The sequence below is a fragment of the Podarcis melisellensis genome (assembly GCF_964234715.1).
Source record: "Podarcis melisellensis genome assembly, chromosome: 15".
In the NCBI taxonomy this organism is placed as follows: domain Eukaryota; kingdom Metazoa; phylum Chordata; class Lepidosauria; order Squamata; family Lacertidae; genus Podarcis; species Podarcis melisellensis.
Genome location: NC_138532.1, coordinates 14,090,500 through 14,115,920, shown reverse-complemented (window position 1 = coordinate 14,115,920; position 25,421 = coordinate 14,090,500). Strand labels below are relative to the sequence as shown.

General features: G+C 43.8%; 1 protein-coding gene across 2 annotated transcripts in view; it reads left to right on the top strand.

The window, feature by feature from the left end:
* KIRREL3 (kirre like nephrin family adhesion molecule 3) overlaps nt 1-25,421 on the top strand; it is a 748,317-nt gene that overhangs the window by 588,273 nt on the left and 134,623 nt on the right. For both annotated transcript variants that reach the window (XM_081890928.1, XM_081890927.1), the window contains exon 8: nt 10,639-10,744. In XM_081890928.1, coding sequence (XP_081747054.1) covers nt 10,639-10,744 — 106 coding nt within the window. The remainder of the gene's footprint in view (nt 1-10,638; nt 10,745-25,421) is intronic.

The following is a 25,421-nucleotide window of genomic DNA, read 5'->3' as shown; positions in this document are numbered from 1 at the left end:
CTTCACAAGCGAAGAAAATGAGCCAAGGAGACTTGGTAATTCAAATGAATTACAAAAAGCCAGGCATGAATTATCAGTTGCAACCGAGTGGAATTACATTATGTTGAACGATCACTTATGTAAATGTTACTTTATTTCTGGTGGGGAATCTTTGGCATGCCATTACCAGATCATTAGAAATCATGATTCTATTTGCAAAGGAAAGTTCAAAGGCTTTCATTCATTCTTATTGTTAATTTACTTTTTTTTAAAAAAATGAACAACTTTCAGAGTAAGAGGGTGCTTGCTCTCCTTCAGTATACAAAGAGGATTCTTCTGTACATCCTAACCACAGCTACTAAACTATCAAACAATGGGGAAGCTACTAAAGAGAAATGTGATTCATATTTAACAAAGGAAGGTGATTAGCTGTTGTTGTCTAACAATGGGGAAGTGTCAGGATGCCTGCAAATGAATTAGGAGTGTGCTATATATCTCAGGGATGTTATGGGAGCACAGCTCATTTATATTCCAACCTGTGTCTGCCTTTATTGTTGTTTGGATTGCACATTTTAAAATGAGATTAGGCTAAATTGAAAATACCTATAATTTCTCATCATAATTTCCCAGCCAAAAGGCAGGTGGCTGCACTCCCAACAAAGAAGGAATCTTGGTAAAGTACCAGCGGCTTTGATGAAGTTGTAGCCAACAAAGGATGGCCTATCACAAGCCACACTGCCTACCACTGCCCAGTTATTTATTCTCTCCCTCCTATATAGCTTCCTTTCGGAGCTTCGCTGCCGCCGCCATTGCCAGCTGAAGCTTCCTTCCTCCATGTAAAAACATGGGTTTCCACACTGCGCTCTGGAGACCCTTGTGGTTCTTTAAAGAGGATATCAATCATTGTGGATGAGTTTCTAAGAAAGACTGACTGACAGGCTTCTAAGAGGTTTGCAAAGTATAACAACCAGTTACCCAAACATTGAAATATAAGCATCCATAATTAAAAAGCACCAATTTTAAAAAACCATAAGCAATAAAACAAAATCATGAAAACAGCAAAGCAATTAAAACAGGACACTTGGGTTAAGAGATCAAGGGTATGTCTGTGTAAACACATGCATTTTCAAAAGCCAGCAGCATGCCAATACAGATGGGGCCTCTTGTGATTCACATGTAGGCGCAGGGAGTGTTGGACTATTTCTAGGGAATGCTCTTAGTTCACAGATGGCAACAGGGAAGCCCAGCAGGCAGTGCCTCCTGTGAGTTGAGTGTGTGCCATAGAATATTTCCTAGAATCCTTTGCAGCAGACAAGAACTTGAAAGCAAACAAGCAGGAGATCCAAAGCAGACATATCAACAGGCCAAGGGGCCCCTCAAGGAATAAAATTTGAACGTTGTTGGTCTAAAAAAGCGGATAAAGACGGAAATAGAGATTTATTTGCTGTTATCTGCTCAGAGTTACTTTTTTGTTTATGGGTCTGACTCAGCTGAAGCAGCTTCTTATGGTAACCAGACAAAAATGAGGATGCCAAACTCATCTTACAGAGATGTAGAGAACCTGTGGCCCTTCAGCTGTTTGGGGGCTCCAACTCCCATTATCCCTGATCATTGGCCATGCAGGCTGGGGCTGATGGGCTTGTCTCAAGAAGGAGGGGAAAGAGAGAGAGATACAAGGAGAGCTGACAAGGCAGTGATTCAAGAGCAACAGCGAGTGAGAGAGACAGAAGGGAAGTAGTGGATGCTGGAAAGCAAGAAAGAAGAAATTAGACTTATGATCTGCCTGAACAAACATCAGAAGAAGAGAGACTGAGGGTCTTCATTATCAAGGTGAATCCAAAAGAAGGCAAGACCAACAGGCATTCCTCAAGTCCATCAAGGTACTGAAAACCTGAGCTTCAAGAATCAGTCAGACTTTATCTCCCAGTAATACAGTGGTACCTCGGGTTACATACGCTTCAGGTTACATACACTTCAGGTTACAGACTCCGCTAACCCAGAAATAGTACCTCGGGTTAAGAACTTTGCTTCAGGATGAGAAAAGAAAACATGCTCTGGCAGCGTGGTGGCAGCGGGAGACCCCATTAGCTAAAGTGATGCTTCAGGTTAAGAACAGTTACAGGTTAAGAACAGACCTCCGGAACGAATTAAGTACTTAACCCGAGGTAGCACTGTATTGGTTTCAATTATCCAAGACCTTTTACGTTATTACAAAGGCAGAAGGTTGCAAAGACTAGGGTGGCAACTAAAAGGAAGATTTCCAGCTGCATAAGCAAAAAATCAATAAATTAGAATGGTTCTCTTCATTATTATTATTATTATTATTATTTACTAGATGGTGGTTTCCGCATGTGGGTGGACTTGGAACTAATTGGTTGGCCACAATAGCTCAGTTGCTAATTGATAAGTGGTAAGTGGTACAGTGTTGTCTTGTATTAGGAAGCAGAGAAGATTTGGCTTGGCACTTTGTAGAGTTCCCAAACTAGTGAACATATTGCTGGGACATTTTCTTTTTCACATCAGTAGAGGGTGTCAATGGAACCTGCAAATGTACTCTGCTCTCCTTTGTTAGCTCTTGCCAGTGAACATTTCCATACAAAATGGAGACACTGAACGGAGGTGATATTGTGAGGACAAAATGGAGCTGTGAAGCTTGACTATCACTTCTGTTCAGCAAGGCTTTGCAAAAGTCCTTCTTGCCCTTATGGCAGCTTTGATTTCAGCAATACGCAAATGATCTGGAGTAACAATAAGGCCAGTTGCTGGAGAAATGAACAGAAGTTACTGGCTCCTTCTCCCTTCTGCTCTGGTTAAGAGCTGATAATTTGTCAGCAGAAGAACAGGTGGATCATGAATAATCTGCAAGCTTTTGAGTGAAGGGCTCCAAAAGTCTAAGCGGTCAGACTCCTCCCACCACCATCTCTCTCTCGTTCTCCCTCTACAGCCACGTTCCAAGGAGCCACACTAACTTTAGGGACCGACTCCATTCTGCACTGACGGCTCTGCCAATCATCTGATTAATATTCATAAGAAGCAGATGGACGGTTGACCATTCAGAAAAGGTTCTTTTTCCATCTGGCCAGTAGAAGTGTTGAATTGGGTGCTTGTTCTCTGCTAAACAACCATTACAGACATTCTTGCAAACAGAAGAGCAGTCATTAACACAGCCTAGCAAATCAATCTGCACCATAATTAGTGCAGAATTTCTAAAAAGGAGAGGTGCTGGGGCTCCAAACTGCCTGGGACTTGTACCCTCTGATACAAAACTTATATCACAGTTCTTCCCCAACCTAATGCCATGCTGGCTGGGACTGATGGGAATTGTAGTCTAAAGCAGCTGGAGAGTGACAAGTTGGAGAAGTCTAGTCTGCCTCTTTTTCACCAATGTGCAGAGGCTGATTGTGATCACTCCTTGGTGAAGGAGATAACAGTGCAGGTGCTCAGTGGTGCTCCCACCTTCCTTCTCACTTCACATGCACTTGGGCTGAGCCCCAGCAATAAAAACAGGTTGCCCTCAGTGAAAGTTGGTTCAGATGTGGGCAGGCGGCTTGGACGAGTGAAACCGACCACCTGTCTCCTTGATCCTTGCCCATCCTGGTTCATAAAAGCAAGCCAGGCAGGGATAGGCTTTGTGGGGTGATGAATGCTTCCCTCTGTGAGGAAATCTCCCCAGACCCACTTAAAGAAGTGGTTATTAAACTGCTTCTTTAAAAACCATCTTTGGACCCGGCCATCATAGCCAGTTATCGCCCTGCCTCAAATCTTCCATTCTTGGCCAAGATAATTGAGCGAGTGGTCGCTGAACAACTCCAGGCACGCATGGAGGATGCAGACCATTTGGATTTCTTCCAATCAGGGTTCAGGCCTCATCATGGGACTGAAACTGCCATGGTCATGCTTGTTGATGATCTTCAGTGGGCTAGGGACAGAGGTGAAAGCTGTTTCCTAGTTCTGCTGGATCTTTCAGCGGCTTTTGATACCATTGACCATGGTATCCTACTGGACCATCTAGGGGGCTTGGGAGCTGGGGGACTACTCCATCTCAGCTCAGGGACTCAGCCTCATAGCCTATGCCTGCCTTCCAAACCTAGGTTCCCTCAATATGTTTTGACTCCAATCTCATAACCATTGACCACTGGCCATTCTGGCTCAGGTTTATGGGAGTGTTCTATGTTGTGCAGTGCTCCATTGTCTGAAAGCCAAACCATCCATACAAATTAGAGGGTGCGGTTTGTTTGTTTTCTTATTTCCCTTTCTTTCCCTTTTAACTTTCTCTGCACCCCTTGTAACTTAGATGTTTGTCATTATATTACGTTAGGGTTTGGTTTTGTTTTTAAGGAAAAATGGCAAGCTAGAGCCTTAAAAGCTGAAAGGAATATGACACCAATAAGAGCTTGGCAGGGATTTTGAGGCTGATGAGCGAGAATAAATGCCTTTTTTTCAAATTAGCAGGTGCTCCCCCAAAACCATTGTGCACTGCAGTGGTAAGTGGGAGCAATTTGAAGCAGTGATTTTTTTATTTTATTTCCTTCAATAGGATTCATAGCCACTCTCTATTTTCATGTGTAATGCTAAAGGTAAAGGTACCCCTGACCGTTAGGTCTAGTCATGGATGACTCTGGGGTTGCGGCGCTCATCTCGCTTTATTGGCCGAGGGAGCCGGCATACAGCTTCCGGGTCATGTGGCCAGCATGACAAAGCCATTTCTGGTGAACCAGAGCAGCGCACGGATACGCTGTTTACCTTCCCACCGGAGTGGTACCTATTTATCTGCTTGCACTTTGATGTGCTTTTGAACTGCTAGGTGGACAAGAGCTGGGACCGAACAACAGGAGCTCACCCCATCGCGGGGATTCAAACCGCCAACCTTCTGATCGGCAAGCCCTAGGCTCTGTTGTTTAGACCACAGCGCCACCCACATCCCTCATTGTGTAATGTTACATGCACATTAAATGCAGGGAGCTTTAGACATTTTCCCATGCTGATGCCATTCAGATGTTGTTGGACTCTTTTTCTCCTCCCAGCAGCCCCAACCAGCATTGCCATGATGGAAGTCATAGTCCAAAACATCTAGAGGGCATAGGTTTGATAAACCTAGAGCAGGCTTCCTCAGCCTCGACCCTCCAATGCTTTTGGCCTACAACTCCCATAATCCCTAGCTAGTAGAACCAGTGGTCAGGGATGATGGGAATTGTAGTCTCAAAACATCTGGAGGGCTGCGATTGAGGAAGCGTGACCTAGAGGAATCAGAGAAGGTTAACTGGCATTCTCAGTTTGCAGGAGTTGAAGCTAGGGTAAGGCAGTCTCAGGCTACAAACCTATGCACACTTCTCTGGGAGAAAGCACCATTGAACAGAATAGGACTTCTGAGTAAGCATGCATACAATTGCACTGCACACCTGGAATTAAGGATTTCAGTAGTTAATAGGAGGGCCAATTTCTCCATCTGCATATTCATTATGCCATCAGTTTCAAGAGATTACTTGCATGTGTGAGGCAGGTATCACATATCAAATGCTAGAGGCAGAACTTTCATATGTATAATTTAGCTTGTTTTAAAATGTTTTATTGATTTGTTTGTTTGTTTGTTTGTTTAATTAAAAATAACAAAAAGAAAGAGAATTAAAAATGTAAAGCGTAAAGCGTCACAGCTGGGAAGGACAAAAGTACAAACATACAGTGCACCTCCAAAGGGGTAATAAAGTGTTAGATTGTACAAATACTCCATGTAGAACACACACACAAACACACACATACATACACACACACATACACATCCCACCTGTGAGTTCCATCAATATTGAGTATAAAGGTTCTATACATTCTTAGCCATATGGTGATGGCACTGTGTCCATTATTCATATAAGAAATAATATCATGCCATGTAGCAAAATCTAAAGTGTATGGTACGCTATATACTTTGGTTTTTACACTTTGTAAGCCACTTAGAAATCTATTTTGGCATTAAGTGGTAAATAAATAAACATGTATGTGTTTTTCCATTTTGCTCTGTTTCACACATTCACTCATTCCATTCCATTCCTGTATTGAACAGTTTTTTAAAAAAAAAATGGACAAAAATTGCATTCAAATATACTTAAAATGCATGATTTGCATATTCGAGAAAAGTATATGTATTTTAGCCATACTCTATTTGCATGTATTTAATGCAGGTTGCTTATTATTGAACAGACACTTGCATCACAAAATTGGGCAAAATGCCCAATGGAATCCACTCCATTCTGTGCAGTGGTTTGAGTGTGTGTGAATCGATTTGGTTTGCATTTAAATGCAAGAACAACCAAAGTCCTCAAGATTCCTTATACATCACCTAAAATACTAAAATACTTTTCAAAAGAGGCAGTTCACACTGAAAGACAAGTTATTGAATGATCATAAGGTACAAGGCAGTGGCGTCACAAGGGGGGCAGGGGGGGCGGCAAACAGCTACGCACAACGCATGCGCGGCAAACAGCTATGCACCAGCGGCAAACAGCTACACACAACGCATGCGCGGTGTCGCACACATGCACTGTATGTAGTGACGCCGCACATGCGCTGTACATAGCAGTTTGCCGCCAGCGCTTACCGAGCGCCATAAGGACGGTGGTGGGATGCCTCTGGCGCCGCTACAGCCACAAGCGGAGGATTCCATCCGCCGTCGCTGAGGATCTCACCACCATCCAAACGACTCTCGGGCCGCGACAGTGGCAAACTGCCATGTACAAAGTATGCACTGTGTTGCACACATGCGCTGTGCATAGCAATGCCACACATGCACTGTACATAGTGGTTTGCCACTGGCACCACTGGAGCACCGTACAGACAGCAGTGGGATCCCTCCTCCCTGGCTCACCTTAAGCAGCTTCCGCATTGCCGCTTTACAGCGAGCCAGGGAGGGAGGGAGGAGGACGGACGGGAGCTGTGACCCCCGAGAGGACAAGCTGCACAGCTTGGCCAGAGCCCCAGCAAAGCGGCATAGCTCCCCCCCTTCCCCCAACGGCTCAGGGTACTTAGGAGTCACAGAGGTGGAGGTGTAGAGGCGTAGGAAGGGGGTGACAAAAAATCTTTTGCGCCGGGTACCACCTGGGCTTCCTACACCTCTGGTACAAGGGATGTATGTTCACCTGAAATCTGCCCATACACAATCACCTTGGTGAAGCCACCTTGAACTGCTTATTTTTCACCCCAGCATCCTGCAATCACAGCACATATTGGCATTTTTCTTTACTTCAGTAGGGTTCATTCCACCAGTGCAGATTATGACAGGGTTATCAGAGTGAATAAATATGCAGAATTGGGAAAAGGACCTCAGAACCTGGTGAACCATGGCACTGAACCTTCTTCATTCCCAGTAGGAGACACACCCACCCACCCCCAAAAATACTATCATAACCATTGATAGGCTGAGAATATTAAGTCCCTGGTTTGGAGATCTCAATAAAGTGCCTATAGTCTGGTGTTTTCCTGTCCATACTGTAGGGGTGAAGAACCTGTGTCACTCCAAATTACAGTTGTTCCTGCACTAAGTTTTGTCCTCCTAATAGCTCAGTCGGTAGAGCATGAGACTCTTAATCTCAGGGTTGTGGGTCTGTGCCCTGCATTGCAGGGGGTTGGACTAGATGGTTCTTGTGGTCATTTCCAACTCTACAATTCTATGATTCTGTGATTCTATTATCATCACTAGCCATTGCAGTCCAACAATATCTGGAGGGCTACAGGTTTCCCACCCCTTATACCGTGGGTTTCATTGATCCTCAGTGGTCCAACCTTCTCCTCCAATACCCTTCTCAATCCTCTAGATCAGAGCTTTCCGAACTGTGTGTTGTGACACAATAGTGTGTTGGCTACAGTGTCACACAAATGCTCCCTGCACTCCTCCCCGAGCTGGAAATGGGTTAGTTTAACTTCAAGTTTGCTAGTAAAACTGAATTACTCTGTTGTGAAATGATGCATGTCTAAAAAGTGTGTCACCAACATGAAAAGTTTGGAGAGCTCTGCTTTACATTCTACCTGGCCACTTGCATGTTCCACAGCTTTTTCTTGCACTCATCCTGACTGCAGGTTTCTCATAGCTATCTAGTTGACCACTCTGAAAGCACGATGCTGGACTTGATGGGCCATTGGCAATGCTCTTCTTACCTTGATGTTATTTTCCTTGCCTTAATGCAACGGCCTCAAGTTCAAGATTATTAATAGCCCACAGATTTGACATTCTAAAAACTAATATCTGAGTCCGTACAATAAAGAGGAAAGGAACTCCAGATATATGAGAAATATTGCCAGGGTGGCCTCCTCTGATCCCAGCTTAGTCGTGTCGGTGTTGTCATCTTCAGAGTGACACCAGTCTTCAATCCTTATACTCCTATGTTGGAATGGAAAACATGTTGGGATTTTTGGGGAGTGTGTGTGTGTGTGTGTGAGAGAGAGAGAGAGAGAGAGAGAGAGAGAGAGAGAGAGAGATTCTTCCTGACCTGCCCACCAGCAGGGCACATGGATTATATCTCAGTTGGTATGAGGTGCCAAGTGGAGCATAATGGATCATCCGCCTCCAGCAATTGTGTCAGCCAGAACACAATTGGGAAATTGAGCCAATCTGGCTCAGACAGCAGAGAGGGAACAGATCTGTGAGATGACAAGAGCCTCCTGTTTCAAATTTTCTGTGTGACAACTTAATTTGCCACACAGGAATTAACTCCCTTTTCACCAGCAGCCTGGTTTTTTCCCCCTGCAACAACTGGCCAGAATGGCTGAAGGGCGATACGTACACTGAAACAATTGTTAACTGATTCACAAATTAAGGAAGCCCCCTTGGAAGCTGTTGAAGGCATCTTACCTTTAAACAGTGCCCATCTGCTGACAATTCAGTTACTGCTTTCTGACACAAGGAATAAAGGTAAAGGTAAAGGTACCCCTGCCCGTACGGGCCAGTCTTGACAGACTCTGGGGTTGTGCGCCCATCTCACTTAAGAGGCCAGGGGCCAACGCTGTCCGCAGACACTTCCGGGTCACATGGCCAGCGTGACATCGCTGCTCTGGCGAGCCAGAGCCGCACACGGAAACACCGTTTACCTTCCCGCTGGTAAGCGGTCCCTATTTATCTACTTGCACCCGGGGGTGCTTTCGAACTGCTAGGTGGGCAGGCGCTGGGACCGAGCAGCGGGAGCGCACCCCGCAGCAGGGATTCGAACCGCCGACCTTTCGATCAGCAAGTCCTAGGCGCTGAGGCTTTAACCCACAGCGCCACCTGTGTCCCTGTGACACAAGGAATACTCCATAGCAAATGACTAAATGTGACTGTCAGCGCATGTAATATTATCAATGGCTGCTGATTATCATGGCTGTTAATACCACCAGGATCAGAGGCAGTGTGCCCTTGAGTACCAGTTGCTGGAGATCATGAATGGGAGAGTGCTGCTGCATTCATGTCCTACTTGTGGGCTTCCCATGTGTATCTGGGTAGCCTTAATGAAAAAGAGGACTCTTGGCTAGTTGGGCCACTGGCCTGATCCAGCAGGGCTCTTCTTATATTCTTATGGCTACGTGTCAATTGCTACTTCATAAGCCAGATGCAAATCCTGGTCTCAGAGGAGGCAGATTCAGTGGCCCTGCCCCATCACCCTCAGTCTGCCCTCAGCCAGACCCCACCTGCCAGCCTTATATCTTACAACCAGTCTAGGAGGTTCTTCATCCTGCTCCATGTTTCCTTTGCAGAACTCAACAGCCAATGAAACAAGAATCAGTTGGCTCCACTAGTCATTTGGCTCTGGCTCCCCCTACTGTTGGTCTCCCTGCTGTCCACCCTACCAGTCTCAGTGGGTACCAGCCGCCACTGCCTGGTGGTGCAAGAGAGGTAGTAAAACTGTACCTGGACTATACCACTATACCACAAACTACTGTCCTCATGAAAATTCACCAATATTTTAGTGTGAATCTCTCCTAATACGCCCATTTTTGTACACAATTCTACACATTTTGCAAGACAATTTCCCCTAACATAATGCTTTATTGTATGCTGTTTTCACTAATATATGCATTTTTATGCACAAACCCCGATCTACTGTGCATTTGTGCACCCATTACTTGACTAGAGAACTGCGTTGCAAAATATGGAAGATTGCAAATTTCAAATCATAGGCTCAGAGGATGACTGTCTTTTGGTATGTTTATGGTTTCAGAAAATGCAAAATAAGTAGGTTCACCTTTAAATGTGAACTGACTCAATTTTTTTTCCCAATCCTAGATACAGTATGTGAAAGATTAGCTCTTACACAGTATCAAGAATGTGTTACAATCTTTGGTCCACTGCGTTAACTGTTTGGATCAACAGATCTTTTGTGTTCGCAGGCCTGTAAAGAGGCAGGCACACATAGCAGCAAAGTGACCTTCACAAAGTCACTCAGAAAAGAAATTGCAGAACAAGAAATAATTGCTCCCAGACTTGCTCTGCTCTTAAAGCCATCATTCGCTCACAAAAAGGGATTTCACTTTGGGGACACAAGACTTCTGGCACTCTAAGGTCAAACAGGTATGCTGGTTAGTTAGTACACAATCATCCATCACAGCAGCCGGACAAAATGGGGAAGCAATACTGCAGAAAGATACAGTTCCTCACACAAAGGTGTGATAGCTAATAGATTGGCTGTTGTCTCTTTACAGATCCACCTCTCGTCAATCTGTCAGTTGAACCTCAGCCTGTCCTTGAAGACAACACCGTAAAGTTTCACTGCTCTGCTAAGGCCAACCCTGCTGTTATCCAGTACAGGTAAGATAATCTGGAATGTGTCACAGAACTGCTTGGGAGCTGGGGTTATTGTCTTGCTTTGTTTTTCTTTTAACCATTTATCTTGTGCTCTTACCCTGTATTTTTAATCTTGTGAACGACCCTAAGATCTTCGGGTCAACAGTGGTATCTAAATTTAATATATAAATAATAATAAATAAATTGTTACTGCTTTTGCTCACAGCTGAAATGATTAGTAACCAGAGCCAGCTCAACCATTGCATACTTGGAACATCTGGCCTAAATTTCAGATTTGACATGCAAGTGCTGCAGTTCTTACATAAGGCATAGAGTGTGGTGAGTTGGTGTGGAAATAGGATGCCATGGCTGGTTCCAAAAATGAATTTGGGTGTGTGTGTCAGAGAGTAACCTGTCTTAGAGCTGCTTCGAATATTCCAGAAAAGCAGTAAGAATATTGTACCAGTCACTCCCTGAGATCAGAAGTTGGGGCTCTTGACTGTGTCTCACCAACGGTAGAGGCACCACTGATGATAAGAGGCCTTTCAGTAGCTACACTGATATTGTGGAAGACTTTACTCCTTGAAGCATGGATGGCGTATTCTCTGGTTGTCTTTTTGCCAGTTGGCAAAAAACATTTTTATTCCAGCAAGTTTTTGCCTGCTGATGTTATTTTTACCTGTTGCTTTTAAATAGATTTTAATGTTGTGTATTTTATCTACTGTGCTCTTTATGTACTTTTCTTGTTTTATTCTTTGTGGAGAGAGAGAGAGAGAGAGAGAGAGAGAGAGATTTGCATTGCAAATCAGCCTGAACAGGAAACCTGTGAGAGTTTGCCAACACCCAGACTGGATAGGGAGAGCCATGACAAAGCCCAGGAACCCTTTACAACCTAGAGCAGTATTTCTCAATTATGGGTCCCCCAGATGATATCGGACTACAGCTCCCATCATCCCTGGCCACTGGTGCTGCCAACTAAGGATGGTGGGAGTTGTAGTCATGTACATCTGGGGACCCATGGTTGAGAAAGGCTGATCTAGAGAATGCTGCAGCCTGTAGTGCAGAGTTAAGGAACTAGATCTAGCCAGTGGGCCAGAGCTTTATTTCCCACACCCCTCTATGGGCCATGTTTGACAGTAAGCTGATAATTAGGGCTTGGGGGCTTTGTACATGGAGCTATGCAAGCCTCTGCAATGGGCTAATCATGGGGGCTTGCACAGCCACATGTTGAGGACTTTGCAAGCCCAAAAATCAGTTGACTGCTGGTGCCCACAAAGACCTGTGCACAGAGCATTGCAGGCACCACCCACCAGCTGGTTGGTGATGTCAGCAAACCTACTTTGACCCAGCTACTTCTTTACCTGCTCTACACTTGTTGTCATATATGACACCAGGTGCAGGGAACTTGGATGTGGCTTGGCCCAAATGGCCCAACCCTTCTATAGACCTTAGTAGTGGTTCCAGCAGCCACATGAGGCAGCAGTGCAGGAAGTGTGTTTGGATTCCTGGTTCTAGTCCTTGCAGTTCCTTTCATTGTTTCTCTGGAACATCTGAGAAGCAACACGGAGCTGCTCTGTTGGCTCACACTGCCATTGTTAGCATCCATTGGCTTCATTACTGTTTTTACCAAGGCAATACTGAGGGCTTTCGAACCAAATTACAGCCCTTTCATTCTTCTTCACTGCAGTGCAGATTCAGGGGTGTGGAATCACTGCTGCCCTCTACCCAGAATGCAGCAGGCCTCCACAAACTTCTCAGTTTTATCCTCAGGCTGAGCAGATGAAGCCAGCGATAGGCCCACCAAAAGCTGTAGTGAAAACCCTTTGAGCTGATAATGTTGTTATATGGTAATGGGCTCCAATTGTCTCAGCATTGCAGCCGTCTGTGCATTTTGTTGAAGCTGCCACTGTTACATGCGCGGGAGCTCCTTCCCAATCCAGCATGTGGCGGCTGTTTAGAGAGCGCTGGCAGTGAGCTAGCGGAACCATCTGCTCGGGGACGCCACTAGCAGAACACACACCCCGAATGAGCATTCTGTTATGGAGAGGTTCGCTTTATTACATGTTTCCTGCATAATCTTTTACATTCCGAAATAGACAACTTCATTAGCTTCATTTGATTACAACTTTCAGCCTTGCATCTAACAATTGCATAGCGGCTGGCACTCTTTCTCAGAGGCTGTTAGGTGCTATCGTCAGCCTGGGAGTCCCACGTTTACAGGTTTGCAAGAGCTTAGTATAAAGAGTTGGTTTGCGTGCTACAATGAGCATGTGCCCCAATGCGTACAGAGCAGCAAGTATACACAACTTTCCCCTGGTGCTCACCTGGTACTCTGGCTCTACCCATACCTGTAAGGGCAGCCTTTGGCAAAAATCTAATTCAATCAGGGGACCAACCATGTGATTTTGATGCACACTTATTGAACTGTATCTGTGTAGATATCATTTGGACAATCCTCCTTATGCGTACAGGTGGGGGCCTGTGGAGGTGACCTTCTGTGTAGGATGTGCTTGTTCCTCTCTGAATATTGGGCCAAATCTGCAAAGAAATATCCACTTTGTCTGCATGCTTTGCAGTCTTGTGGAAAAGAGAAGATTTCCTTCCACTAAACTCCAGCAGAAGTGTAGAGAGAAGTCTGCCTTACTGATTGCCAGGCCCTGTGCTGCTAAGGTGAGGAGGAACTGCTGTGGTTTCACACATTTCTCCATTCTAACTGGCAGCAGCCATAGCATCATGGGCTTTAGAAAGCAGACAAGCTGTCTCTAGCAGACAGCAGTTTCTATTCCTAGCCGCCAAATACTGTTGCTCCAACATTTGCCACCCGATCACCCAGATCTATGATTCATAGTCTGTATACACGCTAACCCATTTGTAGCACAAAAACGTAGTTTTTCTCAATCCAGAATTGTTCATGCCCATCCTCAACATGCTGCTTTCAATCTAGATTGATTCTAGAGTTTGCTGTCCACAAGGGTGGGCGTGGTTATTCAACACATGTCTGAAAACCTTCCCCTTGATTAGGTCCTCCATGCCTTTTCCTCCTTCCCAGGCAAATGAAGAAGGAAGTGGTGATTGTGTTTTGGTTTGCACCCACCCACAATGTAATAGGGTAAGTGTGGATGCACACATACCTCATTACTGGGACCGCCTACAACTGTTTTCATATGGACACACTGCGGGGGTCATGAAGAATTAATCTGCAATGAGCTTTTATTTTTGGAATGAAAGCAGTTTCTCAAGAAACAATAAAATATGCAATACATCTACAGTAGATTGTGTTTGGACTGTGTAGGAAAGACAAGTACTCTGTCTCCATTGATTCTGGAATAAACTGTGTTGCATGCATGCAGCCTGAGAATCTACATTTATAAAGTAAGAAGTCAGAGGGGTGATCAGAACTTTGAAGAGTGTCTTGTTTCCCTGAAAAACATTTGCAGATCTCTCTTTAGAAGCAGTCTTAATGGCTCTGTTTTCTGGATAATGTACCTTTTCTTGGAAAGAGCCATCCTGGGCAGCAGTTGCCTAGCTTTCTCTTGGGTTTTCCGTTTTGGAGTTCCTCCGAATACAGAGCATATGCTTTGACTTCTGGTACTCATTACCAGCCACAGTATTAAAAATAAATGGAAGAACAATTCAAAAGAACTTCCAGTGACAGATGAAATGGAGAGAATGGGCTATAGTGTTGGTAGAGATATGGCAGAAAAGGTAGAGGGTTCAGACTGCTGTGGTATAGCTGCAGCATAGGGGTGGCCTCAGAGTTTTTTGGCTGCCACAAAAGAATTGCAAAGCTACATGCATTTTATTTATTTGTTTGTAAAATCTGCATCCCATCCTTTCTCCCAAAGGAGTACAGGACATCAAACATCAGCATGTTAAAATAATGCAATTTAATATAAAATAAAGTATATTTAAGATAATTGAAGTCTAAGCAGGAGGTCAGGTAAGCAGTAGGACAACTAAGGCCATGCTATTCCTGTCCAGAAATAGCAGTAGCAAAGATGGGCATAAGCACAGCTGGCTACAGAAGCCACCTGAGATTCCATTGACAAGTTGGAATCTAGGAATACTCCCAAACTACAAACCTTTTACTTCAGAGGTAGTGCAACCTCTTCTCTAACAGGTCCAACACCTTAATCACAGAGTAAGGCATCTACCTACCTAAAGCACCTCCATCTAATCAGGATTCAGCCTCATTTTATTAGCCCACACCCAGCCCTTCACTGCTTCCAGACACTGATCTGACATCTTCACAACCTTTCCTGATGCTGGTGGAATGGAGTGATAGAGCTGTGTGTCGTCAGCATACTGATGGCACCATGCTCCAAATCCCCAGTCGATAGCTCTCAACAGTTTCATATGGATGTTGAATATCATAGGAGACAGAATGGACCTTTTGGGACACCACAACTCAAAACCCACTGGGCTCAACAACAGTCTTCTAATTCCACTTGCTGGTGATAAGCCTGCAGATGTTCTACTCACAACGGTAATACAGTGCCTTCAACTGCCATCCCACTGAGTTTTTGCAGAAGGATGCCATAGTCTATGATATATCATAGCCACTGAGATATCAAGGAAAACCAACAGGGTCGCAGGCCCCCCACCTCTTTGACAAAGGTCATCAATCAGAGCAAGCAAGGCTATTTCAGTGCCAAAACCAGGCCTGAAACCTGTTTGGCTGAAGCCAAAAGGGTCTACATAATCTATGTTATTGGTGAGGGTAGAAATAATATTTCCTCCAGGTTCTTAAATGGGATTTTTGAAATACCAGAAGGCTGCATTGACCACATGTCTTCATATGAGCAAAGAGAAAGCAGGGGAAGATATTCAAGACTTCTGCATACTGTTGTAGCATAACAAGATCATTAAATCTTATCGGTATATGGATATAAAAGATAGACTGAGCCTATCTGGTGAATCTGCCAACTGCCTCAACTAAGCTGAACCAACTAATTTGCACAGTTCAGTGTTTAGATGCATTAAGGCTACAATGTATTTAATATACCATGCAACTTTTATTCAAAATATTTTAACTGTCCTTCATTAAAAGAATCTAGGGTGGTGTACAAGAGTGTGAATAAAAACTACCGGTATTTCAAATGCCATACAGATATCACATGAAACTAACAAATAAATATAAAATAAATAAGAAAATGAGAGGCAAATTAAACCCATAAAAACTGGAGAGCAGAGTATGACAATTCCACTAAATATATCATCAACTTCCAAAGGTGTCTGTTTGGCCTCTGCTGGAAACAGAATGTCAGGCTAGATGGCGCCTAGTCTGAGCCAGCAAGGCAGTTATTTGTATTCCTGTTCATTCCTAATAAAGGAACATCTGATTTTTTTTGAGCAGTCAAAAATGAGGTTCTGTAGTTTCCCTTTGGTTTTGTATTCTAAGTTGGAGGAGTTATGCGAAATCAGGCAGTACATGTACACTAGTGGCAGAATCCAAGATGGCAGGAACTTGGGTTGATGCCATGCTCTGGGCACAAAGCATTCAGAAGAAGCAGAAGTAAATGAAATCAGGCAACATCAACCAAGAAAGAAGGCAGGGAGACAAAGCATGTGGCCCCCCAAGTGCTGTTGGATTACAACTCCTATCATCCCTGACCATTAGCTATGCTGGCTGGAGTTGCAGTCCAACAGCAGCAGCTGGTTCACAGGCTCCCCATCCCAGGACTATGGATCTGCTCTTCCAATGGCAAGGATGTTGCTTGGCCAAGACAGCCCCATCCCAATTGAGAAACCCCAACATTTAGCAAATTTGAGTTGGCGGAGCAGCAAGGCCTGCCCATGTCCTTGTTGCATCAGTTGACAACTTAGTTCCTCACAAGGCTTTTCCCTCTTGACAGCACAGTAGTCATGCATTCCCCTCAGTGTCCTTCTGTTTGCCATGCAGCAGCATCCCAGAGAGAGTTTGTGCTTCTGTTTGTATCAGGGTTGAGGTTCTTAATTTGAGTTTATTCAAGTGTATCGGAGCATTAACTCCAAAGGTCGGGGCTTGTTAAAGAGCTGAATCTATGAGCTGCACAATTTAAATCTTGTTGGCACAGACAAAAATAAAATAAAAAATAAAAAGGGGGGGAAAGCATGTTATAAAAAGTCATGCCACTGCTGAAGTTCTGCCAAAGGGGCTAACTTTCCCCCAAACTTTTGCTAAGTGCTGCATAGATAATGCTGCTGATATTTAATACAGCTGCTCCAGCCCAAACACAAGACTGATCAACAGGCAAGCATCAACATGGAAGGTGGATGACAGAAAGTGCAAAGCAGGTCCCAGATTGGGCAGAAAATGTCCCAGATTGATTAACCACTTACATGCCAAAATGGCTTCTAAGCGGTTTACAACTATAAAATGAATCCATGCTTAAAATATACAATGGCATTAAACCATCTTACTTTAAAATATACAATTAGACAAAACAATTAAAAAGCATAACAATTCAAAATGTTTTTAGAAAAACAGTTAATAAGATCACAAGGGGAGCACATCTGGGAGCTTTGATCAGCAGCCGCTGTCAAACAAATTGTATTTGGTAGTTCTGTACCAATCTTTACAGTACACAAGGAAGGAGGTGCCATGCTTCTTGGCCTGGGAACCTTGCATTATGGAACAGAGGACTCTGATGAAGCTCAGACTGCTGCTATAAGTGGAGAATTGTCAGTTTCTTATTCAGGAGCTTCCTGGATAGAAGAGGGATAAAGGTAAAGGTAAAGGGACCCCTGGCCATTAGGTCCAGTCGTGACCGACTCTAGGGTTATGGCGCTCATAACGCTTTATTGGCCGAGGAAGCCGGCGTACAGCTTCTGGGTCATGTGGCCAGCATGACTAAACCGTTTCTAGCAAACCAGAGCAGTGCACGGAAACACTGTTTACCTTCCCGCCAGAGCTGTACCTATTTATCTACTTGCACTTTGACGTGCTTTCGAACTGCTAGGTTGGCAGGAGCAGAGACGGAGCAACGGGAGCTCACCCCGTCGCAGGGATTCGAACTGCTGACATTCTGATCAGCAAGTCCTAGGCTCTGTGGTTTAACCCACAGCGCCACCCACGTCCCCAGAAGAGGGATACCTACCACCATATTCAGACTCAAGAGGGTGGGTCCCTTGTTTCTTCAGCCTTGTGGAAGTCAAGCACTGAAAAATAAAGTGAGATTCCTGCAACTAGCCAGCAAGCTCTCCCAAGGAATCTAGGTTTGAGGCCATATTCACACTGTACATTTAAAGCACTATGATACCACTTTGAATAGTCATGGCTTCTTCCAAAGAATCATGGGAGCTGTAGTTTGTTAAGGGTGCTAATTGTTGTCAGGAAACCTCTATTTCCCTCCTAGAGCTACAGTTCCCAGAGTGGATTAACAATCAGCCCCTCTTCACAGGGAACATCTATATGGGTGTTTAAAAAAATAATAATAATTCAAAAACCAAATTATTGTGCCTAGTAACATGCATTAAAAATAATGTACATTTTTTTAAAAGTAAAAATCCCTAGGTTACCATTGGAAAACAATGGTGCTGAATCACATGGGCAAGTAAAATAAAGCCAAGGGAGGCAGATTCACACACCCCTGTTTCCTCATAGGCTTTGCATTCAGCATCTTCTGCATCAGCGCTTAAACAAATTCTCAGCCAATGCTGCAGAGACATTATGGTAAAGTATTCTTATGCTCTCTGTTCCATCTCCTGCTGGGGCTGAATTGTACCCCAGCATGTTCTTCCCTACACATTCTTTTGCCTACATTTCAAGTAGGTCAAGTGGTGGAAATCCAGCAGCTTCACAATGTGGTAGGATATAGTTCTGTTGACAGAGCCTTTAGATATGCTGCCATCTAAGTGACATGAATAGGCAGCATTCGTAGCAACAGCCCACCCTGCATTCGAGTCAAGACCCTTCCACAAATTCTGCAAATGTCATTGCTGACGCAGTGGAATATCCAGCTGAGGCTGGACCTCCGTTGTACAAAGCCTCATTCAACCTCAGTGAAAAGTCAACGTTGCTAAGCATGGTTCACCACCAGTCAAATGCTTCCCGCTAAGATTATGTCCCCTGCTCCCTGTCCCACTCCCACGATTTTCCATGATAGTTTGCCTTTTGGAGTTCTGTAGGCAGGTCCAATATAAATCCTGTGACATTTCCCCCTGCATTCAGCTCCCATGCTTTTTCATAAAAAGAATCTGCGGTAAACGTATATTTAAATAGTCATTTCTAACAACATTTTATCTCAAAATAGGCATTTCAAAGCACCTTAGTCAACCCAGTCAGATGGGCAGAGTACAAATAATAAGTTGTTGTTGTTGTTATCTTGGGTTGTGGCCAATGCTATCCCTACTCCGAGCAGACCTTTATCATTAATAGGCATGACTTCCTTAGGTCCAGTCATTTCAATGGGTATACACTGAGTAAAATGTAGTTAGATACAACCCATTCTCTTTCTGCGCATTATTCCAAGTGGCATGGATTCCTATACTTCGATGCATAGGATTGCTTTGTTAGTTGATTAGCTGTGGCTTTCTAACTTTCCTTGTTTAATACACTAGCATCTTCCATAGCTGGCGTACCAAATAGTGCAGATATTATCGTGATCTTCTAAATGACACAAGACAAACCACATCACAGAAGAGGATCAGAGTGGCATGCTTTTTGCATCAACAGCTTTCCAGTCTCAAAGCAGAAGGCAAGGTGGGGGGAACTACCAGTTCCTTTAAGGCACTTACCCCATGTACTTAAGACCCTTCCTCTCCACCACATCCTGGTACTGTGGCCAGTAATACTTGGTATTAAGTTTATATCTGTAAACTGCACTTCATCATCACCAACTGAATGTTACATTCACTTATACAAAGCATTTTTTTTATTTTTTACATTGTAGGGAATCTACAACACACTGTACCTTTTGGGGACAGGTTATCATGACCTACCTCCTGTTAGAATTTTACAGCTTAATTAGGATGCTGGTACTACTGCTGGTAGCAGCAATTCCTGCCGGCTGCAAATCTAGCCCTCCGTGCAATAAAGTCATAATTGCATTTCGAGTTACAAAGAAGTGTTGTTAATTTGAAGAGTCAATTACTGTCAAAGATACAAATAGCTCTGTTTTCATATTTATCACAAAAGAAGGAGGTGGGAAGGAGGAAAAGTCCGAAGCGTGTCACCAGCATGGCGAGAGTAGCCAAGTGAGCGCGCACAGTAAACATGACCAATCAGGTCCCTCATTCAAAAAGGATGGCATATTCTTACGCAGTTTCTGAATAGGTTGGCTTCATATAACATTCATATATTGCAGTGGTTTAGAGTGTGTCAGCTCAGCAATTGTTACGACAGCTAAGGGGTGTTGCTATGGGCTGATTAAAGAAATGCCAGTCAATTATGTTTATGAATGTTAGTTGATTGACTAATGACTTCTGCATAAATTTGCTGCTGAGGAGGATTTTTTATTTTTTAGCAAGGATGGGGTGCTTTAGGCTCTGGGACCAAATGTAGCCTTCCAGACTTCTCCCTAGTCTACATACCTTCCTGAGCCTTGCACCCTCCTTGAGCATTCTTGCCTGGCTGGAATGTGTCCTTGAACTCTTCTAATGCCTTTGGGGGAAGGGGTGTAGCTCAGTGATAGAGCCTTACAAAAGGTCCCATTCTTTATCTCCAGCATCTCCAGCTAGGGCTGAAAATCCAGTGACTGAAACCTTGGAGAGCTCCTTGCACTCAGTGTAGACAGGTAGGGCAATGTTTTGATGCAGTTTAAGGCAGCTTCCTATGTTCCTATGGTTGCCTGGGAGGAAAATAGAGAGGGATACGTGAGTGCAAAGAACCTAGCCTACTGTACAAGGGTAAAATTCACATTTATTGCTCTGCCCAAATTTGCTACTGTACTGGCCAGTAGTCCCCAGAAGGTTGTCTAGAAATGAATGTGGAATTCTGGATGAGAATGTTCCCACTCTGCAAAGTTTGCACCCATAAGTCCATTCCACTCTTTTTGACAAGACAATCCACACACACACACACACATTCAGAAGGTGCAAGAGCAGGTGGATAACTACGTTCCAATCTCATTAGGTTGGGAGATGCCAGTCAGATCAGGGCAATTCATATCAGAACATAAAAAGACTGAAATCTTCAAGTATCTCCTAGGAGGGAATCCCTGTTCAATTGTGGTACTGAATTCTTGCTTAAGTGAATTCATACAAAAAATGAGATTTGAACAATCAGCTTCCTGTTCATTCTGCCAGCCTGTGCTAGTTTTGCCCTAAACTTGTGGTGCGGCCCTCATTTTCTCTTCCCCACCCCTCACACAGTTGAGATATACATTTTCCCTTGGCTCATTGGGGCTCCCTCTTATTCAAAAAAACAGTTACCTCTTCCCATCCAAGCTAGCTTTCCAATTTTCAAAAACAAAGGTGGACAGGAGCGTGGGGGAAGCCCAGATACTGAGCTAATGACTTTAGGGCTTAATTTATTTTTAAGGTATTAAATTCCTCTCAAAAGAGCTGGTGTGTGAGGAACAAGAAGGGGGAAAAGTTACCCAATTGAAGATAAGGAGATTGTACGAAAGCAGGAAGGAACCACTCAGCAAATGAAAATGCATCTAGAGAGGTTCTCCAACATAATCCAGCTAATCCATGCGTGGTCAGTGACAAGAGAAACAGGAGCTTAGTTTACTAGCTAGCCGGGAAGTGCAGTAGCCTGTGGAGCCTCCCGGCTATCGGTGGCTAGCTAATCTCCATGGTTTTTCATCTGAATGGAGCTGGAATCTGCGTGCTGTTGATTCACATCAGCCAGGGACAAATTCATTTTCTGCTCCTAGCTTTGCACTCTCTTCCACTCCTTGGATTACAAACTGCTTATTGCAGAAGGCAGGCCCAAGGAACTGAAGACAGCTGCTGCTGCTAGATAAGGAGGTAGTTTGAGCTTTCTGTAGCATCCCCTCCTGCTTATACTGTTAAGTTGAAGAGGGAGGAGTTTGTTTGGAGTGGTGCATTTGGGGGATGCTAGCCGTGAACGGTGGAAGGTGGGAATGCACAGTTCATGCCTTATGCCTATACAGGAATTGCAGAGACTTGTGCAGGACATCAGCTGTATCTTTCAACATTTTTTCTGATGAAAATCCATACCCTTGCTTTGCTTCCTGTGAGATAGCAGCAAACAAACAGTGTGCGCCGTTTTATTTCCATGAGATTGACATGCTCTTCAAAGGGTTTGGAGAATTTAAACCTAAATTCAAATACTGTTCTGTGCTGTCTTAAAAAGCAAACAAGCAGTATGTGATTCAGACACCAGGAATAGCTGCATAAAGGTTCATCGCACCAACAGGATTTCCACATACTAGAATTTCTCAAATGTTAGAATTTTCAGATTTTCCACACCCAGTTCCCCAGTGGTCCATGGGCTGAATCCATCCCCAAAAGATGCTACTCAGCCAAGTAACTGCTAGGCCAAAGGCACGTGGAAGAGACAGGATTTTTTTAACTTGAAATTTTCTTTCAACCTTGACATCTCTAGTTATAAATTATTAGGCAGGTGAGCAGATAAATACATTTTTAAAGCATTTAAATCCCACAGTTACTCCAAAGCAGTGTGCATAATTCTTCTTCCCCCTGTATAACCTCACAAAATCCCTGTGCAAAGGAGAATGACCCAAAGTCATGTAATGAGCTTTATAGCTGAGTGGGAAGTTGACTCTGCGGTTCTAGGACACATTCATGCCTTACATTTAAAGCACTGTGATACCACTTTGAGCAGATATATAATTCTGGGAATTGCAGTTTGTTCAGGGTGCTAACAGTTGTTATGAGACCCCTACTCCCCTCACTGAGCTACTATTTCCGGAGTTTCCTGGGAAGAGGGATTGGTTCTTAAGCCACTCTGGGAATGGTAGCTCTGGGAGAGGAAAGGGGATATTATAACAACTCGTAGTACCCTGAGCAAGCTACAGTTCCCAGAATTCTTGGGGGGGAAGCCATGATTGTTTAAAGTGGTATCATACTGCTTTAAATGTAGGGTGTGAATGTAGCCCTTGTCTGACATTTTAACCCAGCCTTCTCCAAAATGGTGTCCTCCAAATGTTGTTGGCCTACAACTCCCATCATTCTGAGGACATGGGGGACAGCAGGTTAGGTAAAGCTGACATCTCAAGGTCTCCTCCATTCTAGACCTTGAAGAGCTGTTGCAGGTCAAAGTAGACAATGCTGAACTAGATGGATGAAAGGCCTGATTCAGTATAAGATGGCCTCACATTCTAAAGGAATAGTTGAAGAGTAGACATGCACGTGAGAGCGCAGTCCAGGACAGTCTCAGTTTCTGTAAAAGGAGAGGAGGTCCATTTGTCTTCTGTGCAAATGACTGGACTCAGCCAGCTGTGTGACTTGCTATTAGCGCCAGCCAAGCATGTTGTCCCTTTTAGCTCAAGTTAATGAGCCTTTTGATTTTGGAGTGAATGGCTGCAGTTGTAGTCCCAAGCAACTACTGTATCTACGTGTTTCAGCTCCTACCACAAGTTCAGCACACAAAAGATAGGAGAAGGAACAGCGCAAAAACAATTTTTGAATGAGGTTTCTTTAAAAAATGGAGGAAGAGAGAAAGACAGCTATTCTTTTATGAATACCAATGCAGAAGAGGGGTGCAATTCATGGGCAGTGGATATGGGATGCCTCCCTCCACTTCCATAAACCGTGTGTGTGTGTGTGTGCATGTGTGTGTGTGCGTGCATGTACACATATTCTTCTTTTAGAAAGTTGCTTTGTGAATTGAGATTGCTTTTTCACTACTTGGAATGTTCATTTTAAAATGGAATTAGTTCTAGTTCAGGTTCATCCTGTCAAAAAATGAACTAGTTCATTTCAAGTTCATCCAGATGAATGTTTTGGTTCATCCTTGGCATGCACGCGCGCGCACACACACACACACACACACAGACACACATTCTGCATTCAGAATGTTCCAAGCAGCTATGCTGAGGTATAGGTTCCAAAAGTAAGTTGGGGTGCACACAAGTAATAAGATGTCAGAAAGACAAAATACCAACACGTTAAGCTTTCCCCATAATTATATTGCCCCATTAGAAAAGGCTTGCCTCATTTTAATTTGTGGCAGACATAGATCTGTTAAAGGAACAAGGCTTCATTTGCTTTGTTCCTGTACCTAAACGTCTTTCTTTGAATCTCTTCAGCAGGGAAGATACAGGAAATTCCTCATGTCCCTTCCTTCAAACTTTGCGACAGTGATCTTAGCAACAGGAGTGCCTAATAAACCTTGGAACTTTTCATCCACCTTTTGCTTTGTAATTTTCTTTATAGATGTGGGATTGACTTACTGAAAAATAATAATAAAGAGTCTAAGCTTCCGGGGGCGGCAGAAAATGAGTATGAATGTGAATCATATGATTTTCTACCCCCCAAAATGAACTAAATTAATCTTTAGTTCACCCTGCAATTATGGGAATTACTTTCAGGCATTGTTCAGAGACTTTTGAACTAGTTCAGTGAATTTCATTTAATTGAACTAGTTCATTCCAAGCACTGACCTCTTTGGTCTGCCGCATTGTTAAATGTATGACAAGATTAGATAGCTCTTTTTTCTATTATATTTGTCATCTTGGATCACTTTCCCTGGTGTGTATAATATCCAATTACACTTAATTGGTGCTTAACATAATAATAAATATTAGGCAGGCTCCTTCACTGTAGTGTTTTGCCACCTACTAAAAACTTCCTTTTTAAAAGCAAGCCTACCTAGACGTTGTATTTCATTGTGTGCACAGGCTACAATTCATAAAGTAGTTTAACGGTCAATTCCTTTCCCCAAGGGAACTCGGAATTGTGACTCTGGGGGAGGTCTTGATTCAAAAAGGTTGTTGCTGGCCCAATGGTGATGAAAATCACCACCCCCACTTTGAGAATCTTCATGCTAAGTTTGGCATGAGAGGAAACCGAGCCTATAAAGAACAGATGGCCAGGCAGGCAAACCACTTTCCAAAATATATGGTAGATTTAAATATTCATAATCCTCACTTTCATAAAATATATCAAGGCAACTTACAACATACAAAAAATAAGAATATCAGTCTATAAATATCCATAAAATGTAATTATAAACATCAATAAAACAGCAGCAGAAAATCCTGTTGTGAAGTCTCTCTAAGCAATACCTTTTTTCAGAAGACGTCTGGAAGAAGGCAGGGTGGTTCTTGCTGAATCTCTATCAGTAGGCCTTAGTGCTTAAGGGTCAGTTGTTAGTGAAGGCCAACCAAACCCCAGGGGAACTCCCAGAAATGCCTCATCAGAGGACCTGAAATCCGGAGAACTATCTTGGATGAGTGGGTGGTTGGTTTATTGTGCTTCAGAGAATACTAAACGATTGCACCCTGGTGTATTCATGGAGTGCTATCCATGGATATCCTGAGGGATGGGATGGAGCTGAAATTTAGGGGATTGAAAATGGAGCTGCTTCATGTTGCTCTCAGCCAACAATGCAAAACAAGCGAGTAAGCAAGAGAGAGAGAGCAAGTGAGTGAGTGTGTGTAATTAGTTACTGCCATCGTTCCACCACCTGTGATGGTGGGTAAAATTAATGTGAAGCAACAGAAGTCAGAGCGACGTGAACTGACTTTCAACTAGTCCCTCCCTTTGCCTCTCTTCAGATCTCTCTATTTGCCGATCGTCTGGTGGCTTTTTGATGTCAGCCATGTGTCGGGAGGGGCGGGGGTTC